This window comes from Bombina bombina, chromosome 3 (genome assembly GCF_027579735.1).
Source record: "Bombina bombina isolate aBomBom1 chromosome 3, aBomBom1.pri, whole genome shotgun sequence".
In the NCBI taxonomy this organism is placed as follows: Eukaryota; Metazoa; Chordata; class Amphibia; order Anura; family Bombinatoridae; genus Bombina; species Bombina bombina.
In genome coordinates this window covers 483,141,673-483,165,740 of record NC_069501.1, presented here as the reverse complement: position 1 = coordinate 483,165,740, position 24,068 = coordinate 483,141,673, and the positions used below count along the sequence as shown (strand labels likewise).

Sequence of the window (24,068 nt, the reverse complement as noted above, 5' to 3'; positions counted from 1 at the left end):
GGTCCATTCGAACATCCAAATCTAGTCTCTCTGCAGCTGACTGCTTGGAAATTGAACGCTTGATTTTATCCAAGCGCGGGTTTTCAAATTCAGTGATAGATACTCTGGTTCAAGCCAGAAAACCTGTGACTAGAAAGATTTACCATAAAATATGGAAAAAATATATCTGTTGGTGTGAATCCAAAGGATTCTCCTGGAGTAAGATTAAAATTCCTAAGATTCTCTCCTTTCTCCAAGAAGGTTTGGATAAAGGGTTGTCAGCGAGTTCTCTAAAAGGACAGATTTCTGCTTTATCTGTCTTGTTACACAAACGACTTGCAGCTGTGCCAGATGTACAAGCTTTTGTACAGGCTTTGGTCAGAATCAAGCCTGTTTACAGACCCATGACTCCTCCTTGTAGTCTAAATTTAGTTCTTTCAGTTCTTCAAGGGGTTCCGTTTGAACCTTTACATTCCATAGATATCAAGTTACTATCTTGGAAAGTTCTGTTTTTGGTTGCTATTTCTTCTGCTAGAAGAGTTTCTGAGTTATCTGCTTTGCAGTGTGATCCACCTTATCTTGTGTTCCATTCAGATAAGGTTGTTTTGCGTACTAAACCTGGTTTTCTTCCAAAAGAAGTTTCCAACAAGAATATTAACCAGGAAATAGTTGTTCCTTCTCTGTGTCCGAATCCAGTTTCAAAGAAGGAACGTTTCTTACACAATTTAGATGTGGTCCGTGCTTTAAAGTTCTATTTAGACGCAACAAAGGATTTCAGACAAACTTCATCTTTGTTTGTTGTTTATTCTGGTAAGAGGAGAGGACAAAAAGCTACTGCTACCTCTCTTTCTTTCTGGCTAAAAAGCATCATCCGATTGGCTTATGAGACTGCCGGACGAATCACAGCTCACTCTACTAGGGCTGTGGCTTCCACATGGGCCTTCAAGAACGAGGCTTCTGTTGATCAGATATGTAAGGCAGCGACTTGGTCTTCTCTGCACACTTTTGCCAAATTCTACAAATTTGATACTTATGCTTCTTCGGAGGCTATTTTTGGGAGAAAGGTTTTGCAAGCCGTGGTGCCTTCTGTTTAGGTAACCTGATTTGCTCCCTCCCTTCATCCGTGTCCTAAAGCTTTGGTATTGGTTCCCACAAGTAATGGATGACGCCGTGGACCGGACACACCAATGTTGGAGAAAACAGAATTTATGCTTACCTGATAAATTGCTTTCTCCAACGGTGTGTCCGGTCAACGGCCCGCCCTGGTTTTTTAATCAGGTTTGAAAAATTTATTTCTCTACACATTAGTCACCACGGCACCCTATAGTTTCTCCTTTTTTTCTCCTAACCGTCGGTCGAATGACTGGAGGGCGGAGCCTGAGGAGGGGCTATATGGACAGCTTATGCTCTTTGCCATTTCCTGTTGGGGAAGAGAATATTCCCACAAGTAATGGATGACGCCGTGGACCGGACACACCGTTGGAGAAAGTAATTTATCAGGTAAGCATAAATTCTGTTTTCCTTTAATTTGTTCCCATTATTCCATTTTACCTGACTTAGTGTATTAAATTGTTTACAAATAGTTTTTTTATTCTTAAACTGGAAGAATCCACAGCTGAATTCATTACATTTGGGAATTCAGAACCTGGCCACCAGGAGGAGGCAAAGACACCCCAGCCAAAGGCTTCAAATACCTCCCCCACTTCCCTCACCCCCCAGTCATTCTTTGCCTTTCGTCACAGGAGGTTGGCAGAGAAGATTTTTTGTGGGAGTTGAGTGTCGCAGGGCTGACTCCTCTGAAGCCTTTGTGCTCAGCAGACTCTGGGTCTGAGTGGTCTCTAGCACGTCTATGCAGGTTGTGTGACTGATTACCTGGGCTTCCGTTTTTTCCCCTTGTCGTTTTATAGTTTTTGTAGGGTGTAAAGTAATTTCGGGCTGTGGTGCCTTTCGAAGGAGCCGCCTTTTTTGTACCCACACTTTGTTTGCATTCAGTGTCCTCTAGCTTGGGTATTGTTTTCCCAAAAGTAATGAATGCAGCTGTGGACTCTTCCCGTTTTAAGAAGAAAAACATAAATTTATGCTTACCTGATAATTTTCTTTTCTTCTGACAGGGAGAGTCCACAGCTCCTGCCCACGCTTTATCTATGGGGCAGCAGTACATTTTTGTTCTTCTGGCACCTTTTTTCACCCTGATATTTCTCCTACTGTTCCTTGTTCCCTTGGCAGAATGACTGGGGGATGAGGGTAGTGGGGGAGGTATTTGAAGCCTTTGACTGGGGTGTCTTTGCCTCCTCCTGGTGGCCAGGTTCTGAATTCCCAAAAGTAATGAATGCAATTGTGGACTCTTCCCGTCAGAAGAAATGAAAATGATCAGGTAAGCATAATTTATGTTTTTGTCTTTATATCAGCATTTGAAATAGGTGATTTTGCCTGTGGTATCTCTACCTATACTGAAAGTTTCTATACTTAGCTGGTATAACAAGTAATTGGAAAAGCAATTTTACATTACACTGTCCCTTTAAGGAAGAAAAAAGAGAAAAGGCGCACAAAGCAAGACTCAAGTGAATAGGTTTTATTACAATTGACAGCACACACAAGTATTATTGCACTTACTAGAAAAAAGAATTAAAATTGCATTCAGATGGAGCATTTGGTTCATACAGCTCCCTGTCGCACACAGTAGGCTCAGTTGGACTGCCTTTTAACAGCTTACAGCAGAAAACCGTTTGGCAGATGGTTCCGGATCCTCTGCCAAGTACTCTCTGGCTTTGTGGGGACAAGTTGCTTCTGAACTGCCAACACCTCCGAATGGTATGCCGGAGCCTAATGCGTTTCCCCCGATCTACTGCCGGGCTTCTTCAAGTGGCAAATATTGGTATGTCTCCGGTATTACACCCTTTCTATTTGAAGGGATGGGAGCCAATCAGGATGAGGGGTGTGTTATGTAACCAATCCTGGACTCAATGTTTAAAGGGACATGAAAACCAAAATATCACAGGCAGTCCCAGGGTTACAGACATCCGACTTAAGTACAACTCGCACTTAGAGAAAATAGAGCTTTATAGCCAATCCTTCTTTCCAGGATAACCCAAAATACTCAAAATCTAATTGTCACAAGGAAAGAGAGTGATGGGAATTTTTATGAACAGGGGCACAGATAGCAAAAAAAACTTTTCTATATGGTATCCAAAACTAAAAAAATGTTTGGCTAGAGTTTCACCTAAAAAAAAGTGCCTGTTCCAACTTACATACAAATTCAACTTAAGAACATACCTACAGAACCTATCTTCGTTTTTTTTTAAGTTTATAATTTACTTCTATTCTCAAATTTTCTTTGGAATCATGTTGTTCTTTGTTGAAGAGATATCTGAATAGGTAGCGTGCACATGCCTGGAACCCTACATGACAGGAAATAGTGCTGCCATCTAGTGCTCTTGCTAATGTATAACATTGTTGCAAAACTGCTGCCATATAGTGGTGCAGACACGTGCACACTCCTGAATTTACATCCCTGTGTTTCAACTAAGGATAACAAGAGACAAAGAAAATTTGATAATAGAAGTAAATACTATCTGAATTTTTAAAAAAATTTGGGGTTTTATGTACTTTTACGCATGTATGAGTTCCAATATTAAAGTGATAGATAGTAACACTAATTTTCCAACGTGCCATTTGTGATTTGCACTGTTCAGCATTACATGCAATCATTTCATTTGTGCAGAGCAGTATAACACTGAGAGTTGATTAAACAATAGTGTCATGGGAATGATCAGAATTTTAGTATTCATGACCCGTTCTATTTCATTAGTAATTGTTTGCCAATAAAGTTGTACCAGGGGACATTACCACCAAATGTATAAGTCTGTGCCAGCCTCTTGACACACTTTCCAAAAGTGAGGTACGGTTTCAGATATATTCAGTGGGGTACAGTTTCAGATATATTCAGTGAGTTTACAGGGTCAGATATATTCAGTGAGTTTACAGGGTCAGATATATTCAGTGAGTTACAGGGTCAGATATATTCAGTGAGGTACAGTTTCAGATATATTCAGTGAGTTTACAGGGTCAGATATATTCAGTGAGTTACAGGGTCAGATATATTCAGTGAGGTACAGGTTCAGATATATTCAGTGAGGTACAGGTTCAGATATATTCAGTGAGTTTACAGGGTCAGATATATTCAGTGAGGTACAGGTTCAGATATATTCAGTGAGGTACAGGTTCAGATGTATTCAGTGAGGTACGGTTTCAGATGTATTCAGTGAGGTACAGTTTCAGATATATTCAGTGAGTTTACAGGGTCAGATATATTCAGTGAGTTTACAGGGTCAGATATATTCAGTGAGTTACAGTTTCAGATATATTCAGTGAGGTACAGGTTCAGATATATTCAGTGAGGTACAGTTTCAGATATATTCAGTGAGGTACAGTTTCAGATATATTCAGTGAGGTACAGTTTCAGATATATTCAGTGAGGTACAGTTTCAGATATATTCAGTGAGGTACAGTTTCAGATGTATTCAGTGAGGTACAGTTTCAGATGTATTCAGTGAGGTACAGTTTCAGATATATTCAGTGAGGTACAGGTTCAGATATATTCAGTGGGGTACAGTTTCAGATATATTCAGTGAGTTTACAGGGTCAGATATATTCAGTGAGTTACAGGGTCAGATATATTCAGTGAGTTACAGGGTCAGATATATTCAGTGAGTTACAGGGTCAGATATATTCAGTGAGGTACAGGTTCAGATATATTCAGTGAGGTACAGGTTCAGATGTATTCAGTGAGGTACAGGGTCAGATGTATTCAGTGAGGTACAGGTTCAGATATATTCAGTGAGGTATAGGTTCAGATGTATTCAGTGGGGTACAGTTTCAGATATATTCAGTGAGGTACGGTTTCAGATGTATTCAGTGAGGTACAGTTTCAGATGTATTCAGTGAGGTACAGTTTCAGATGTATTCAGTGAGGTACAGGTTCAGATGTATTCAGTGAGGTACAGGTTCAGATATATTCAGTGAGGTACAGGTTCAGATGTATTCAGTGGGGTACAGTTTCAGATGTATTCAGTGAGGTACAGTTTCAGATGTATTCAGTGAGGTACAGTTTCAGATGTATTCAGTGAGGTACAGGTTCAGATGTATTCAGTGAGGTACAGGTTCAGATGTATTCAGTGAGGTACAGGTTCAGATATATTCAGTGAGGTACAGGTTCAGATGTATTCAGTGGGGTACAGTTTCAGATATATTCAGTGAGGTACGGTTTCAGATCTATATTTAGTGAGGTACGGTTTCAGATATATTCAGTGAGGTACAGGTTCAGATGTATTCAGTGGGGTACAGTTTCAGATATATTCAGTGAGGTACGGTTTCAGATCTATATTTAGTGAGGTACAGGTTCAGATGTATTCAGTGGGGTACAGTTTCAGATATATTCAGTGAGGTACGGTTTCAGATATATTTAGTGGGGTACAGTTTCAGATATATTCAGTGAGGTACGGTTTCAGATCTATATTTAGTGAGGTACAGTTTCAGATATATTCAGTGAGGTACGGTTTCAGATCTATATTTAGTGAGGTACAGTTTCAGATATATTCAGTGAGGTACGGTTTCAGATATATTTAGTTAGGTAAAGTTTCAGATATGGAAGATAAACAAGGGGCGCCAACATAGTGTGAATCGTTAAAACAACAAATATAAAAGTGATGTGCAAAAAACTACTCACAAGGAAAGTGGCACCTTAAATGAATAAGGTGCGATAAAGCAGGCTGACATTCAAATTCCAGCAGTCAGTACGCTGGAGGTCTCACCCAGAGGACCTGTGGAATCCAGATAGGCGTCTAGAAAGTAGCACCCACGTTTTTTAGGGCCAATGGCCGGACCAGGTGAGCTGCAAGCTGATAGGTGTTCTCCTGCTGCACTCACGCCCCCGAGACTTTTCTCCAAAACTGACAGTGTCAGTGTATGAAAGGTTCCGTGGTAAAAGTCCTGTTTCAAAAACAAGTGTATCGTGGAAAGAAGCAAAAATACTGGGTCGTGGTATAAAACAAACAGTATTTATTTTGCAACGCGTTTCTCAGTCTATTCCAGACCGTTTCATCAGGCATAATCATAGTTAACAATAGAGATCTATTTAAACCCACAGTGACCCGGAATTGAAACAAAAGGTCAACTCTATTAACAATGTTACAATTGCAAAAACATTTAACTTTTGATACATTGTATAAATTGGTTTGAACAATTGTGACCGCACAGATAACACTTAAATAAAAAGTATATAAAAAAATCCTATTCGCAATTACCAAATATATCTGGAAAAAAATATATCATAGTAAACTGGACATATATTAACATGTGTGTATATGTATATCTCATCTCCTGGTTGGATTCGAACCCAGGACCTAATGTGTGCTAGGCAATGGATAAATCAAAAGGCTACCTTTATGTCTTATTTAAATTTCTTGCAAAAAGGATTAGTATTGATACAAAATGTATAAATTGATCTACATGTCTCACAATGTCTAGAAGATAATCTTATTTGGTCTTTTTAATAAATGACTCTAATTTTTAAAACCAAACTAAAAGGAATTTTCTTATAAATATAATACTAAAAAAGAAATGTTCGTGACAAATACTTACTATAAATAAGTGACATATAAAAATTATAAAAAATATATGTGTATATATATATATTATGGCTCCACTGGACTCGAACTTGGGACCTTCTTGGGACCATATCAATTTCATGCTCGCTTAACATACAGAAGGTCCCAAGTTCGAGTCCAGTGGAGCCATAATATATATATATATATATATATATATATATATATATATATATACACATATATTTTTTATAATTTTTATATGTCACTTATTTATAGTAAGTATTTGTCACGAACATTTCTTTTTTAGTTTTATATTTATAAGAAAATTCCTTCTAGTTTAGTTTTAAAAAAGTGAGGTACAGGTTCAGATATACTCAGTGAGGTTCAGTTTCAGATATATTCAGTGAGGTACAGTTTCAGATATTTTCAGTGGGGTACAGTTTCAGATACATTCAGTGAGGTACGGTTTCAGATATATTCAGTGAGGTTCAGATTCAGATATATTTAGTTAGGTACAGTTTCAGATATATTCAGTTAGGTACAGTTTCAGATCCATTCAGTGAGGTACGGTTTCAGATATATTCAGTGAGGTACGGTTTCAGATATATTCAGTGAGGTACGGTTTCAGATATATTCAGTGAGGTACAGTTTCAGATATATTCAGTGAGGTACAGTCTCAGATATATTCAGTGAGGTACAGTTTCAGATATATTCAGTGAGGTACAGTTTCAGATATATTCAGTGAGGTACAGTTTCAGATATATTCAGTGAGGTTCAGTTTCAGATCTATTCAGTGAGGTTCAGTTTCAGATCTATTCAGTGAGGTTCAGTTTCAGATATATTCAGTGAGGTACAGTTTCAGATATACTCAGTGAGGTACAGTTTCAGATATACTCAGGGAGGTACAGTTTCAGATATACTCAGGGAGGTACAGTTTCAGATATATCCAGTGAGGTACAGTTTCAGATATATCCAGTGAGGTTCAGTTTCAGATCTATTCAGTGAGGTTCAGTTTCAGATCTATTCAGTGAGGTTCAGTTTCAGATCTATTCAGTGAGGTTCAGTTTCAGATCTATTCAGTGAGGTACAGTTTCAGATCTTTTCAGTGAGGTACAGTTTCAGATCTATTCAGTGAGGTACAGTCTCAGATCTATTCAGTGAGGTACAGTTTCAAATCTATTCATTTCTACTTTGTACTTGGTCAATGAGGGGTCAGATGCCATCTGATCTGATTTTTCCATTCATTTATATTGAATATATACATTTTTAATTAATGTGTCCAACCATTTGTATTTCACAAAAATTGTGAGCGTCACCAAAACGTTGCACAAAGCTAGTTTAATAGCTGTAACTTTACACTTACGTTTTGCCAAATTTAAATCTGTTGTGCAAGGTAATGAAGTAGCTAAAATAAACTGATTGACTAACTGCCATGCAGATGCTGGGAATGAATCAGATGAAGGAATAATAAACCAGCGTCTAGTGACCACTTTATTCTTATACATAACTGAAGTTAATTAATAAAATCAAATACCTACTAAGGGACTAATTCAGAGGTAGTCAAGAAAATGACTATAAAATATTTAGCTGAATTCTTTCTTTTTTCTTTTCTTTTTTTTTATCGTTAATGCACAAAAAAAAGATAACAGCAATGGCAGTTTCAATGCATAATATCCTAAGTGTAAATGAGCATGAATTTATTTATTTTGTTTACAGATATATCTTAGTGATAACTAAGCATAGCCATAAATCTTCTACATGTTTTAAATTTTAAAGGGACATGAAACCTAACATTTTTCTTTCATGATTCATATAGATAGAGAATACATTTTTAAAACAGTTTTTAATTTACTTCTATTGTCATTTTCTTTGTTCTCTTGTTATTCTTTCTTGAAGAGATACCTAGGTAGGTAGCGTGCACATGCCTAAAGCCATGACAGGAAATAGTGCTGCCATCTAGTGCTCCTGCTAGTGTATAACGTTGCAAAACTGCGCCATATAGTACTGCAGACACGAGCACGCTCATGAACTTACCTTCCTGCTTAAATAAAGCTTCTTGTATGCAAAAAGAGCTAAGAGCTTTACATTTAGATTCTGGTCTGGTAAATTTGAAATGATACCTTCTCTATATTCCTGCTGCTATCTTATGTGATGCTTAAAGGGACACTGAACCCAATTTTTTTCTTTCGTGATTCAGATAGAGCATGCACATTTTAAGCAACTTTCTAATTTACTCCTATTATCAATTTCTCTTGTTAAGTGTATCCAGTCCACGGATCATCCATTACTTGTGGGATATTCTCCTTCCCAACAGGAAGTTGCAAGAGGATCACCCACAGCAGAGCTGCTATATAGCTCCTCCCCTCACTGCCATATCCAGTCATTCTCTTGCAACTCTCAACAAAGATGGACGTAGTAAGAGGAGAGTGGTGTATTATAGTTAGTTTTTTAACTTCAATCAAAAGTTTATTTTTAAATGGTACCGGAGTGTACTGTTTCATCTCAGGCAGCATTAGAAGAAGAATCTGCCTGTGATTTCTATGATCTTAGCAGAAGTAACTAAGATCCACTGCCGTTCTCACATATTCTGAGGAGTGAGGTAACTTCAGAGGGGGAATGGCGTGCAGGTTTTCCTGCAATAAGGTATGTGTAGTTAGCAGCATTTTTCTAGCAAATTCCATCCCTAGAAATATGTTGATACCGGATTAATGTAAGTTAAGCCTTAAATGCAGTGATAGCGACTGGTATCAGGCTTATTAACAGAGATACATACTCTTATAAAAGTGTAATATAAAACGTTTGCTGGCATGTTAATCGTTTTTATATATGTTTGGTGACAAAACTTATTGGGGCCTAGTTTTTTTCCACATGGCTGGCTTGATTTTTGCCTAGAAACAGTTTCCTGAGGCTTTCCACTGTTGTAATATGAGTGGGAGGGGCCTATTTTAGCGCTTTCTGCGCAGCTAGAATTACAGACTGAGACACTCAGCTTCCTTCTGCATGATACAGGACATCTCTGAAGGGCTCAAAAGGCTTCAAAAGTCGTGTTTGAGGAGGGTAACAACCACAGTAGACTGTGGCAGTTGTTGTGACTGTGTTTAAAAACATTTTTGTCATTTATTATTCAGTTTCTGGTATTAAGGGGTTAATCATCCATTTGCAAGTGGGTGCAATGCTCTGCTGACTTGTTACATACACTGTAAAAATTTTGTTAGTGTAACTGCCTTTTTTTCACTGTTATTTCAAATTTTGTCAAAATTAGTTTCTCTTAAAGGCACAGTAACGTTTTTTATATTGCTTGTTAACTTGCTTTAAAGTGTTTAACAAGCTTGCTAGTCTCATTGCTAGTCTGTACAAACATGTCTGAAACAGGAGGATACTTGTTCATTATGTTTAAAAGCCATGGTGGAGCCCCATAGGAGAATGTGTACTAAATGTATTGATTTCACCTTAAACAGTAAAGATCAGTCTTTATCTATAAAAGAACTGTCACCAGAGGGGTCTGTCGAGGGGGAAGTTATGCCGACTAACTCTACCCACGTGTCGGACCCTTCGCCTCCCGCTCAAGGGACGCACGCTAATATGGCGCCAAGTACATCAGGGACGCCCATAGCGATTACTTTGCAGGACATGGCTGCAATGATGAATAATACCCTGTCAGAGGTATTATCCAGATTGCCTGAATTGAGAGGCAAGCGCGATAGCTCTGGGGTTAGACGAGATACAGAGCGCGTAGATGCTGTAAGAGCCATGTCTGATACCGCGTCACAATATGCAGAACCTGAGGACGGAGAGCTTCAGTCTGTGGGTGACGTCTCTGAATCGGGGAGACCTGATTCAGAGATTTCTAATTTTAAATTTAAGCTTGAGAACCTCCGTGTATTGCTTGGGGAGGTATTAGCTGCTCTGAATGACTGTGACACAATTGCACTGCCATTGTGTAGGTTGGATAAATACTATGCAGTGCCGGTGAGTATTGATGTTTTTCCAATGCCTAAAAGGCTTACAGAAATTATTAGTAAGGAGTGGGATAGGCCCGGTGTGCCCTTTTCCCCACCTCCTATATTTAGAAAAATGTTTCCAATAGATGCCACTATACGGGACTTATGGCAGACAGTTCCTAAGGTGGAGGGAGCAGTTTCTACTTTAGCAAAGCGTACCACTATCCCGGTTGAGGACAGTTGTGCTTTTTCAGATCCAATGGATAAAAAATTAGAGGGTTACCTTAAGAAAATGTTTATTCAACAAGGTTTTATTTTACAGCCCCTTGCATGCATTGCGCCTGTTACTGCTGCGGCGGCGGTATTCTGGTTTGAGGCCCTGGAAGAGGCCATCCATACAGCTCCATTGACTGAAATTGTTGACAAGCTTAGAACTCTTAAGCTAGCTAACTCATTTGTTTCTGATGCCATTGTTCATTTGACTAAACTAACGGCTAAGAATTCCGGATTCGCCATCCAGGCGCGTGGGGCGCTATGGCTCAAATCCTGGTCAGCTGATGTGACTTCAAAGTCTAAATTACTCAACATTCCTTTCAAGGGGCAGACCTTATTCAGGCCTGGTTTGAAAGAAATTATTGCTGACTTTACTGGAGGTAAGGGTCATACCCTTCCTCAGGACAGGGCCAAATCAAAGGCCAAACAGTCTAATTTTCGTGCCTTTCGAAATTTCAAGGCAGGTGCAGCATCAACTTCCTCTGCTTCAAAACAAGAGGGAACTTTTGCTCAATCCAAGCAGGCCTGGAAACCTAACCAGTCCTGGAACAAGGGCAAGCAGGCCAGAAAGCCTGCTGCTGCCTCTAAGACAGCATGAAGGAGCGGCCCCCTATCCGACAACGGATCTAGTAGGGGGCAGACTCTCTCTCTTCGCCCAGGCGTGGGCAAGAGATGTTCAGGATCCCTGGGGGTTGGAGATCTTATCTCAGGGATATCTTCTGGACTTCAAAGCTTCTCCTCCACAAGGGAGATTTCACCTTTCAAGATTATCTGCAAACCAGATAAAGAAAGAGGCATTCCTCAGTTGCGTACAAGATCTCCTTGTAATGGGAGTGATCCATCCAGTTCCGCGGACGGAACAAGGACAGGGGTTTTATTCAAATCTGTTTGTGGTTCCCAAAAAAGAGGGAACCTTCAGACCAATTTTGGATTTAAAGATCCTAAACAAATTCCTCAGAGTTCTGTCATTCAAGATGGAAACTATTCGAACCATTTTACCCATGATCCAAGAGGGTCAGTACATGACCACAGTGGACTTAAAGGATGCCTACCTTCACATTCCGATTCACATCATCATCAGTTCCTGAGGTTTGCCTTTCTAGACAGGCTTTACCAATTTGTAGCTCTTCCATTCTGGTTGGCTACAGCCCCAAGAATTTTTACAAAGGTTCTGGGCTCACTTCTGGCGGTCCTAAGACCGCAAGGCATAGCGGTGGCTCCTTACCTGGATGACATCCTGATACAGGCGTCAAGCTTTCAAATTGCCAAATCTCATACAGAGATAGTTCTGGCATTCCTGAGGTCGCATGGGTAGCGGCGATGGACATAGTGCCATTTGCGCGCCTGCATCTCAGACCGCTGCAATTATGCATGCTCAGTCAGTGGAATGGGGATTACACGGATTTGTCCCCTCTACTAAATCTGGATCAGGAAACCAGAGATTCTCTTCTCTGGTGGTTATCTTGGGTCCATCTGTCCAAGGGTATGACCTTTCGCGGACCAGATTGGACAATTGTAACAACAGATGCCAGCCTTCTAGGTTGGGGTGCAGTCTGCAACTCCCTGAAGGCTCAGGGTTCATGGACTCAGGAGGAGAAACTCCTCCCAATAAATATTCTGGAGTTAAGAGCAATATTCAATGCTCTTCTAGCTTGGCCTCAGTTAGCAACACTGAGGTTCATCAGATTTCAGTCGGACAACATCACGACTGTGGCTTACATCAACCATCAAGGGGGAACCAGGAGTTCCCTAGCGATATCAGAAGTCTCCAAGGTAATTCGCTGGGCAGAGACTCACTCTTGCCATCTATCAGCGATCCATATCCCAGGTGTAGAGAACTGGGAGGCGGATTTTCTAAGTCGTCAGACTTTTCATCCGGGGGAGTGGGAACTCCATCCGGAGGTGTTTGCTCAATTGGTTCTCCGTTGGGGCAAACCAGAATTGGATCTCATGTCGTCTCGCCAGAACACCAAGCTTCCTTGTTACGGATCCAGGTCCAGGGACCCAGAAGCGACGCTGATAGATGCTCGGTTCTTCAACCTGGCTTATGTGTTTCCACCGTTTCCTCTGCTCCCTCGGCTGATTGCCAAAATAAAACCGGAGAGAGCATCGGTGATATTGATAGCGCCTGCGTGGCCACGCAGGACCTGGTATGCAGACCTAGTGGACATGTCATCCTCTCCACCATGGACTCTGCCTCGGAGACAAGACCTTCTAATACAAGGTCCTTTCAATCATCCGAATCTACTTTCTCTGAGACTGACTGCATGGAGATTGAACTCTTGATCCTATCAAAGCGTGGCTTCTCTGAGTCCGTAATTGACACGAAAGCCTGTCGCCAGGAAAATTTACCACAAGATATGGCGTAAATGTCTTCATTGGTGTGAATCCAAGAATTACTCATGGAGTAGGGTTAGGATTCCTAGGATATTGTCCTTCCTCCAAGAGGGTTTGGACAAAGGATTATCAGCTAGTTCTTTAAAGGGACAGATTTCTGCTCTGTCTATTCTTTTACACAAGCGTCTGGCAGACGTTCCAGACGTTCAGGCATTTTGTCAGGCTTTAGTTAGAATTAAGCCTGTGTTTAAACCTGTTGCTCCTCCATGGAGCTTAAACTTGGTTCTTAAAGTTCTTCAAGGGGTTCCATTTGAACCCCTTCATTCTATTGATATCAAACTTCTATCATGGAAAGTTCTTTTTCTGATGGCTATTTCCTCGGCTCGAAGAGTCTCGGAGTTATCTGCCTTACATTGTGATTCTCCTTATCTGATCTTTCATTCAGATAAAGTTGTTCTGCGTACAAAACCTGGGTTTTTACCTAAGGTGGTTTCTAATAAGAATATCAATCAAGAGATTGTTGTTCCATCATTATGTCCTAATCCTTCTTCAAAGAAGGAACGTCTTTTGCATAATCTAGACGTAGTCCGTGCCTTGAAGTTTTACTTACAGGCTACTAAAGATTTTCGTCAAACATCTAACCTGTTTGTTGTTTACTCTGGACAGAGGAGAGGTCAAAAGGCCTCGGCAACCTCTCTTTCTTTTTGGCTTAGGAGTATAATCCGTTTAGCCTATGAGACTGCTGGACAGCAGCCTCCTGAAAGGATTACAGCCCATTCTACTAGAGCTGTGGCTTCCACCTGGGCCTTTAAAAATGAGGCCTCTGTTGAACAGATTTGCAAGGCTGCGACTTGGTCTTCGCTTCATACTTTTTCCAAATTTTCCAAATTTGATACTTTTGCTTCTTCGGAGGCTGTTTTTGGGAGAAAGGTGCTACAGGCAGTGGTTCCTTCCATTTAAGTTCCTGCCTTGTCCCTCCCATCATCCGTGTACTTTAGCTTTGGTATTGGTATCCCACAAGTAATGGATGATCCGTGGACTGGATACACTTAACAAGAGAAAACATAATTTATGCTTACCTGATAAATTTATTTCTTTTGTAGTGTATCCAGTCCATGGCCCGCCCTGTCCTTTTCAGGCAGGTCTAAATTTTAATTAAACTACAGTCACCACTGCACCTTATGGTTTCTCCTTTCTCGGCTTGTTTCGGTTGAATGACTGGATATGGCAGTGAGGGGAGGAGCTATATAGCAGCTCTGCTGTGGGTGATCCTCTTGCAACTTCCTGTTGGGAAGGAGAATATCCCACAAGTAATGGATGATCTGTGGACTGGATACACTACAAGAGAAATAAATGTATCAGGTAAGCATAAATTATGTTTTTTCTTCGTTCACTTGCTATCTTTATTTGAAAAAGAAGGCATCTAAGCTTCTTTTTTTGGTTCCGGACTCTGGACAGCAATTTTTTATTGGTGGATGAATTTATCCACCAATCAGCAAGAATAACCCAGGTTATTCACCAAAAATGGGCCGGCATCTAAACTTACATTCTTGCATTTCAAATAAATATACCAAGAGAATGAAGAAAATTTGATAATAGGAGTAAATTAGAAAGTTGCTTAAAATTGCATGCTCTATCTGAATCATGAAAGAAAAAAATTGGGTTTAGTGTCCCTTTAATGTAACATGAAAGTCAAAGGGTCTGATGATATAAAGCTCTCTGGGCTGGCGAGATTAATAGAGAATTCTCACTAGTTCTTCTATTTTCCTGATGGAATGCTCTGAAATCAGGGTGTCTCGCTAAGTTGCGTATATACTGTGTTTTCAAGTGCACAATACAATTTGTATTTTAAACATTATAAAAAAAAAAGTATTTGAACTATTCACACAAAAATAAGCAGTGAAAAAGTGTATTGTTAAGGTGAATCAGAAATCGTAACAAAATTCTTCACCAAAAAATCTTATTTTACCAAAACCATAACATTTGTTTGTAATTTACACAGGAATAAATCAGATTAAATATGCACAGCGTAAATCGTAATTTTTATGCACTGGATGTTCAAAAAGCACACATAAATTTGTACTTCTAAATACAAAATGCAAAGCGTAATTGTTTTTTCATAAAATGGGTATGCCATGGGCGTATATAAAAAAAATTGTCTCTCTTATCCCAGCGTAATTCTGTAAAAAAAAAATTGCACTACAGATCTCAGTTTTTTTTTCGCCAACTAAAAGGTGGTGAGAGTTTCTCAAAACACTACCATTACTTATAACCCTAATAGAAAAACAAATGCATATGGAAACATAGGCAAATGTAAATTGCTATACTCCGAAAGCAACATAGTGGGATTAATATTGGCTGCAGGATTTAATTTTGAAAGTGCGCCCCCTGATCCCTGCTAACTTCGCTCTATGGAGCGAAGTGTCCCTATCCATTGCGCTCCATTACTTTCAACAGGAGCCATCTCCCACTCGCAGGGACTTCCCTTTTTTTACGATCATTCCACCAGGGCAGCGCCTGCAAGAGTCGGCGAGGAATAACTAGGTTTGATCTTGCAAGGTTTAGGCCACTGAGCCCTCAGTCAGATAGAGCGTGCAAAAGAAGAGACTTCTCAATCTTCTTCTGTTAAGTTAAATTGACTTGGTTTTCTTGGTATCCTATGTTTAGAAGCATACCTAAGTAGACAAAGGAGCAGCAACACACTATTGGGAGCTAGCTGGTGTTTGGTGGCTACACATATATGGCTCTTTTCATTGTCTCACCAGATGTGTCCAGCTAGCTCACAGTAGTGCATTGCTTCTCTGGAGCTGATTGCTATGTGCATAAACACTTTTCATGGGTTAAACACATTATACACAACCTACAATACAATGAGCATTTTTGTATTGCACTCGTTTGTCCCTTTTTAATACGTACATGTTTAGTTTGGTTAGAATACTCTCATTCATTTGGTAAACTACAGTAAAGTTTATGCACTTATTATCTGCTGTATTAAAAAACTTTTGATCCATAGTATTAATTGTGTGAGGGTTATGTGCTGTAAAATGATTTGTGCAAGTAATTATTGTAGGAATTACATTCACACAAACAAAATGGAGCCTATATCCTCATATACATTGTAATATACTGAATCTGTAACATTTTTAATAGCTTCTACTGACTGAGAAAACAAAATTTATGCCTACCTGATGTCTTTCTTTCTGGACATGGAGAGTCCACGACGTCATTCCAATTACTAGTGGGATATTCAACTCCTAACGAGCAGGAGGCGACAAAGAGCAACCCATAATCCCCAGTCATTCATCCGAAGGAAAATGGTAAAAGAAGAAAACACAAGGGTGAAAAAGGAGCCTGCGGTTTTCTCCAAAAAACGGCCGAATCATAATTAAAAGAGGGCGGGGTCGTGGACTCTCCATGTCCGGAAAGAAAGAAATTTATCAGGTAAGCATACATTTTGTTTTCTTTCCTAAGACATGGAGAGTCCACAACGTCTTTGCAATTACTAGTGGCAACCAATACCCAAGCTAGAGGACACAGAATAAACACGGAGGGAGAAGAAGGCATGAGGACCTAAACAGATGGCACCACCGCTTGAAGAACCTTTCTCCCAAAAGAAGCCTCAGCTGAGGCAAACGTATCAAATTTGTAGAGTTTGGAAAAAGCATGCAGAGAGGACCATGTAGCAAATCTGTTCCAAAGAAGTTTCATTTTTGAAAGCCCAAGAAGAGGAAACAGTCCTAGTGGAATGAGCCGTAATTCTCTCCAGCAGTCTCATAAGTCAAACAAATCATACTTCTCAACCAAAGAGACAGAGTAGTAGAAGTGGCTTTCTGACCCTTATGTTTTCAGAAAAAAAACACAAACAGGGCAGAAGATTGCCGAAAATCTTTAGTGGCTTGTAAGTAAAATTTTAGAGCTTGCACAACATCCAAGTTATGCAAAAGACACTCCTTATGAGAAGAAGGATTAGGAAAAAAAAGAAGGAACAACAATTTCCTGAGGGAGAAAACCCAATTTGGTACGTAGGACCACCTTATCAGCATTTAAAATAAGGTACGGTGAATCACACTACAGAGCTGAAAGCTCAGACACACTGCGAGCAGAAGAAATAGCGAGAAGAAACAAAACCTTCCAAGATAACAATTTTTCTATCAACAATATGCATTGGCTTAAACTGAGCTTGCTGCAAAACTTTAAAAACTAGATTAAGGCTCTACGGGGGTGCAATAGGTTTAAACACAGGCCTGATTCTAACCAGGGCCTGAACAAAGGCTTGAACATCTGGTAAGTCTGCCAGACGTTTGTACAAAAGGATAGATAGCACAGAAATCTAACCCTTTAGAGTACTGACCGATAAACCCTTCTCCAGGCCATCCTGAAGAAAAGACAAAATCCGGGGAATCCTCATCCGGCTCCAGAAGAACCCTTTAGATTCACACCAATATATATTTACACCATACCTTATGGTTAATCTTGCGAGTAACAGGTTTGCGAGCCTGGTGCATAGTTTCAATAACCGCTTCAGAAAAACCACGTCTAGACAGTTCAATCTCCAAGCAGTCAGCTTAAGAGAGTCTAGGTTTGGATGGAGGAAAGGACCCTGAATTAGAAGGTCCTTCCTCAGAGGTTACCTCTAGGGAGGTAGAAATGACATCTGTACCAGATCCTGTGAGGCCATGCAGGAGCTATTAGGATTACCAATGCTCTCTCCAGTTTGATACGAGCAATGACTCGTGGAAGGAGAGCAAATGGAGGAAACGGGTAAGCCAGAGAGAACATCCAAGGAACCGTAAGAGCACCTATCTGAACGGCCTGAGGATCTCTTGACATTGAACCTTACTTTGGAACCTTGGCGTTTTGACGGGACGCCATCGGATCCAACTCTGGAACTCCCCACCTGAGGGTTAGCTGAGAGAACACTTCCGGATGGAGAGCCCATTCCCCGATATTAAAGGTCTGTCGCCTCAGAAAATCGGCCTCCCAATTGTCCACTCCTGGAATGTGGATGGCAGATAGAAGATAACCAATCAAGTCGGCTGGGACTCCGTTGAGAACTGCGGCAACATGCTCAGTCGTTTCCAAATTTTTTCCTTCCCGTTGTGGTTTAGAGACTTGGAGGATTTAGGTCCTTCGTACCGCCGTTCTTAAGGTTTTGCCTTTCGTGGTCTCTTTGGAAGTGTCCGTTTAGGACTTATTTCTTTTAGAGGTTCTCTTCCTTTGGGTCGAGACTTTCTAGACTTCGTCCGGTTTTTGTGGTGGCTTTGGCCGCCTAATTAGGAAGTGAAGGCCGTAAGGCTCTGTCTTCCTTCGGGAGTTAGTTGTCTCCATATCAGGGGCGATAGGAGGTGTTGTCTCTTTTTCCAAGCTTTTATCTTAGGGGATGTTTTTCTGCCTGGATTCGGGATGCTTTGCATTCTTCTCCCTTGGGTGTGGTCCTCTGGAACATTACTCTGAAAGAATTATGGAGACTAGCCTTTTTTCTACTCTCTTTCAGGTGACTCTGTTCTCGTTTTCATTTTCCTTAGTGCTACCCTTGGGGCCTTTGGGCTCTAGAGAAATTGTGTGACTTTGTCGTGGCCTAGTACCTTGCTGGGGGGTGTTAACCTCCGGCTAAGGGTGTTCTCTTCCCTTTGGGCTGGGAATTACGAGTGAGTCCTGTACCCGTTCTCCGGGTTTCCCGGTTCTCATCCCCTGTGAGGTCTGATTGCTTCAGACGGGGTATCTTGTGTTCCCTGAGGGTGTAGTTTGTTCTAGGACGATTCTGGGTCCCGGGTCTGGAGTTCTTGTCTTGGCTCCTTCTTAGATGTCTGGAGACTTACGATCTGATGGACTGGTTCGGGGCGACACAGTTTTTTTCAGGGACCCTATGTTGCGACATAGGGGCTAGCTCATTGGGTTTGCAAGCAGGTAGGCCAGAGTTCTCATCCACCTTTGGGTACTGGTTATAAACTTTAAGGCCTGACTTGTCCTTCGGACGGAGTGTGTTCCTCTATGGGGATTTTTTTTGAGCAGCGCCTTGAGTCCCTTAAGGGGGATTAGCTGTGCTTTGCAAGTACAATCATGTTTCTCCGTGCATTTTCTTCTTTGTGGAAGAATACGGTAGTTTGTTACCTTTCTTTAGTAGGGGGTGTGTTGTTTGGAGACCGACTGCTGTGGACAGTGTCTCTTAGAGGCTGTTGACTCAGTCGAGTCTGGTTCCTACGTTCTCTAGCAAGGCTGTGGACTATCTGCGGGTCAGTGTCCTTGGGCCTTTTCCTTTTTTCAGTTGTTTTTGGCTTCGGACGAAGCAGGATTTTGTTGGGTAGGAGTTTTCAGGTCTGGTGCCCTCAGTATTGGCCGCCTCTTGTACCCTCCTGTTTTTTGCATTCAGTGTTCTCTATAGCTTGAGTATTGTTTTCCCAAAAGTAATGAATGCAGCTGTGGACTCTTTCCATTTATGAAGAAAAACTTAAGTTATGCTTACCTGATAATTTTGTTTTTTTCAGATGGAAATAGTCCACAGCTCCCCGCCTGTATTTTTTCTGTGGGGCGTCTGTTATTTTTTTTTGTTCTGGCACCTTTTCACCCTGATGTTTCTTCTACTGTTCCTGACTGGGGGATGAGGGAAGTGGGGGGGGGGGGGTGTTTGGTCCTTTGGCTGGAGTGTCTTTGCTGCCTCCGGGTGGCCAGGTTCTAAATTCCCAAAAGTAATGAATGCAGCTGTGGACTCTTTCAATCTGAAAAAAAGGAAATTATCAGGTAAGCATAATTTAAGTTTTTTAAATATCTACCCAAAAAACATCAAATTTAATAATACATATAGATGGTCGATTGTATTGAAAACAACCTCAGATTGCCTGAGGCTCCTACCGGCTAGAAAGACACCCCACTAGTAAGAGGAAAATCCGGAACTCTCTTTGCAGAGATCCTCTCCTCTTAAACAATCCGGATAGATGCTAGAAACAACCTTCTAGCTGCAGCCGACACGAGAAGCCTCTAGCTGTGTAGGAAAGTTTCACTATCTTCCTCAACGGCTCCGCCCCGAAAAAATGGAAGTTCGGGCATCACATGAGCAGGACCCAAATGAACTGCGCCATCAGAACAAAAAAGTATGCAAAAAAGCCTCACAGTGAAAAAAACTGCAGTTTAATAAAACAGTTTTAATACAGGAACAGATAAGCCACATCAAGTGCAGCCCCATGAAGGACAATAACTAAGAATAAGCCTCTCAACATAGAAGAAATAAAATCCTCTATCATTAACCCCTAGCATCCCTTAGCTAACTGAACTCCCTAAGTCTCATACTGGATTATAAGTGCCAAGAATTGTTCCATATGAATCTTTAACTGATAAGGATTATTATGTCCCAAAATGGATCTGATAATGAGGATTAACCTCAAGTGCTGCTGTCCTTCTGTACCTAGAAGGCAAAGGCACTTACCTTAGATCCAAATGCAAGACAGATGCTGCTACTTAGGTGTGGCAGGTACTTTACTCCCTGTCATGGACCTGTAGGAAAAGAAAGAACAGAGTAACCAACTCTGACTTTCTATAATAAAGGTTAGCAAAGTGTTAAAAGTAAAGCAAAGACAACCTTGTTGCCTTTCAACTGCTAAAAGCCACCACTACTCTTACTAAAGAGATTGACATGGACACAGCTAGACCCCAATCCTTGCTAACAGGAAAAAGAACCCATAAAAGGATTATATCTTCAGACACCAACTTTGCACATCCTCCATTGACAGCGGCAAAGAGAATGACTGGGGATTATGGGTAAGGGAAGTTACACTTAACAGCTTGGCTGGGGTGCTCTTTGCCTCCTCCTGCTGGCCAGGAGTTGAATATCCCACTAGTAATTGGAATGACGTTGTGGACTCTCCATGTCATAGGAAAGAAAAAATATTTATGTATTTCTAAGGAAATGTTTAAACTATATTATAATTTAGTCTGTGCCAGAGGTGTTTTTTTCTGATTTATTTATTTGTGGTGTTTTGTGTGTGTTTTTTTTCTTTTCTTCCTATATGTATGTTTGTTTTGTTTACGTTTGCAAGGCATCTGGTGACCTAGAAGCAGTTTCTTCAAATCTAAGTTCAGACCTAAAAAACAGTTTAGTTTAATTACATATCTAGATTTACTTTATATAGAGAAGCAAGTGATTCTGTTAACTCTTTTTTTTTTTTTGCCAAATTAAAGAATATTTTCATAGCTTGAGTATCTAAATGATTTTTGCAGTTTTTGTACATAGTGTCGGATGCTCTGTAAACTGTTCAATTCCGGTCTTGTTTTATTTTGTATCCTTCCCCTTTTACCATGAATTTTTATTCTCTTACAGCTGCTTCGGGAATTGATAGAGCGCAAAACCAGCTCCATAGATCCCAATGATCAAGTGGCAATGGGCAGGTAAGAGTGAGGCATCAGCTGTCTGTCTGCCGCCACCATCACAGACACTTCTCCACAAAGGAGCAAAAAAGTAACAAAGTTCAGAGTTCAAGCACAATTAAATGAGACATCAGGACTGGCTAAAACCATTGTACAGGGCATCAATCATTACCAGTGAGATTTGCAGATGATGTCAGCACCATTATTTTTGTAGAGACCCACCCCAAGCACACACACACACTGTAACTGAGTTATAACTTATTTCTTTGCAGATTTCCATGCCCTATTATGTGAGGTAGGGCAAAAATTCTTTGTTTGTTATAGAACAAACTGTTCTTAGAGATAATCTAGATTTGCATTATGTGCAGCACATATTGTTTTGTCTTTATTTACATTTAACATGAAGCAGATGGACTAATTTATTTTAAAATTGTTATATAAAGTCACTTTTATAGCTATTAAATTATTTACCAAATTAGTTGGCTCCAAACCCAGATATAAGTCACAGTTAAAGGGGCAGTAAACACCTTGTAATGGCAACATTTATCTGTTTACGTATCAGTAGAGTCTGAACGTTATTAGAACACCTTGTTTACTGCAATTGTTTTTTTCAATGGTCAAGCTCCACCCACTACTTTCCTGATTTAGAGCAGCTAGTTTGGTCTGACAGGACTTGCTACTTTCATTGTGTTAAAAAAAATCTACATTGTTTGGTGTCAGCTAAAAAGATAAGATATCAAACTGCTCATTAACCCTTTCATGCGGGGGTCTAAATTGTCTACATTGGAACAACGTTCCGATGTAAACAAATGTATTGCAAGATTTCAATGATGGGATCGGGTCAGGGGGGCGTCCCTATGATGCTAGGCACGCCCTCCATGCCATGATCCCAATCTGGAAATGCAGTAAGCCAACGCAGTTAGGACGGCATGGAACGTCCTAACGGCGGGAAGAGGTTAAGGAGAGATAAGTGGTAAATTAAAGCTTGTGAAATCAGCCATGTGCTCTCATGTTTCGGGACTGTAAAATGCACAATATTCAGACTTGCAGAAGAGGCAAAATCAATAATGAATGTATATTGCAAAGTTATTTTATTATACATAAATAAGCATTTTATATTACAATCTCAATGTTTTTACCTTTAAATTCCCAAACTGTCCTCTTGTGTACATCTTTGTTCCAAGCAGTCTGACTGTACAAGATGAAAACTTGTTAGATATGGGTTTTCCAACTGTATTTTTGTTCTATGCAAAAAAAATTTAAAAAAAATCTGCCTTAAAGGGGCATGAAACCCCAAGTTTTAACTTTAATGATTTATAGAAACATAGAATTAGATGGTAGATAAGAACCAAAAGGCCCATCAAGTCTACCCATATTACATGTTACCGTTTGATTGTGACCCTTTGTTTTGGCATTTGTCTTTTTGTGGAAAATGCTTTCAGCTTCCACTTTATTACGTCCCTTTATATATTTAAAGGTTACTGTCATATCACCTCTTTCCCTTCTTTACTCTAAACTATACATATTTAGGTCATAGAGTCTTTCTTTGTACATTTTATATTTTAGACCATGTACCATTTTAGTAGCCCTCATTTGGACAGTTTATAGTTTATTTATATCCTTTTAGAGATGTGGTCTCCAGAACTGTACAGTGTATTCCAGCTGAGGCCTAACTAATGATCTGTAAAGTGGCATAAGCACCTTCTATTTCTGCTACTAATACCTCTCCCAATGCAACCAAATATTCAACTGGCCTTACTGACTGCACCGCTGCATTGTCTACTGAATTTTAAATCACCTGAAATAATTATTCCCAAGTCCCGTTTCTCTTTAGTCACAGTCAGTAATGTACAAGTTAGACTATAATTGGTCTTTGGGTTTTTGGATCCTATTACATGCATAATTTGATATTGGTACTATTACATTTTAGATCCCATTTATTTGCCCAGTCCTCTAGTTGTTGTTTTTATATCACTGCTCATATGATCCTCTCATCATGGAACATCATCAGCAAACAAGCAAACCTCCTGAAGCCCACTTCCAATATAACTAATGAACGTTAAACAAAACAGGCCCAAGAACTGACCCTTGGGGAACACCACTAGTAACTGACCCTTCATTTGAATGTACTCCATTAATTGAAACCCTCTTCCTTCTATCCTTAAAGGGACATTCAAGTCAAAATTAAACTTTCATGATTCCGAATCCAGCATTCTACCCACTTAACAACCTTATAATTTACTTGAAGATAGAGCATGCAATTTTAAACCACTATTATACAATTTTCTTTGTTCTCTTTGTATCTTTTGTTGAAAAGCAGCACTATTACCTACTATGTAGCTCTCCAGACACCTACCTAGGTATCTCTTCAACAGAGAATATCATGTAAGCAAAGCAAATTTGAGAATAGATGTAAATTGGTAAGTTTTTTTTTAAATTTTATTCTCTGTCTTAATCACAAAACAGAATGGTTTGGGTTTCATTTCCCTTTGAATTATGTTTCTTAAGTAGTTAAGAACTTCGATCATTCCCTTCATTTTTCTTTTTAAAATGTTCCTATTTAATTTTACATTTT

General features: G+C 40.0%; 1 protein-coding gene across 1 annotated transcript in view; it reads left to right on the top strand.

The window, feature by feature from the left end:
• The window catches only part of LOC128653488 (protein AATF), a 451,438-nt gene that overhangs the window by 366,521 nt on the left and 60,849 nt on the right, over positions 1-24,068 (top strand). Inside the window, exon 9 of the mRNA XM_053706822.1 lies at positions 21,447-21,514. Coding sequence (XP_053562797.1) covers positions 21,447-21,514 — 68 coding nt within the window. The remainder of the gene's footprint in view (positions 1-21,446; positions 21,515-24,068) is intronic.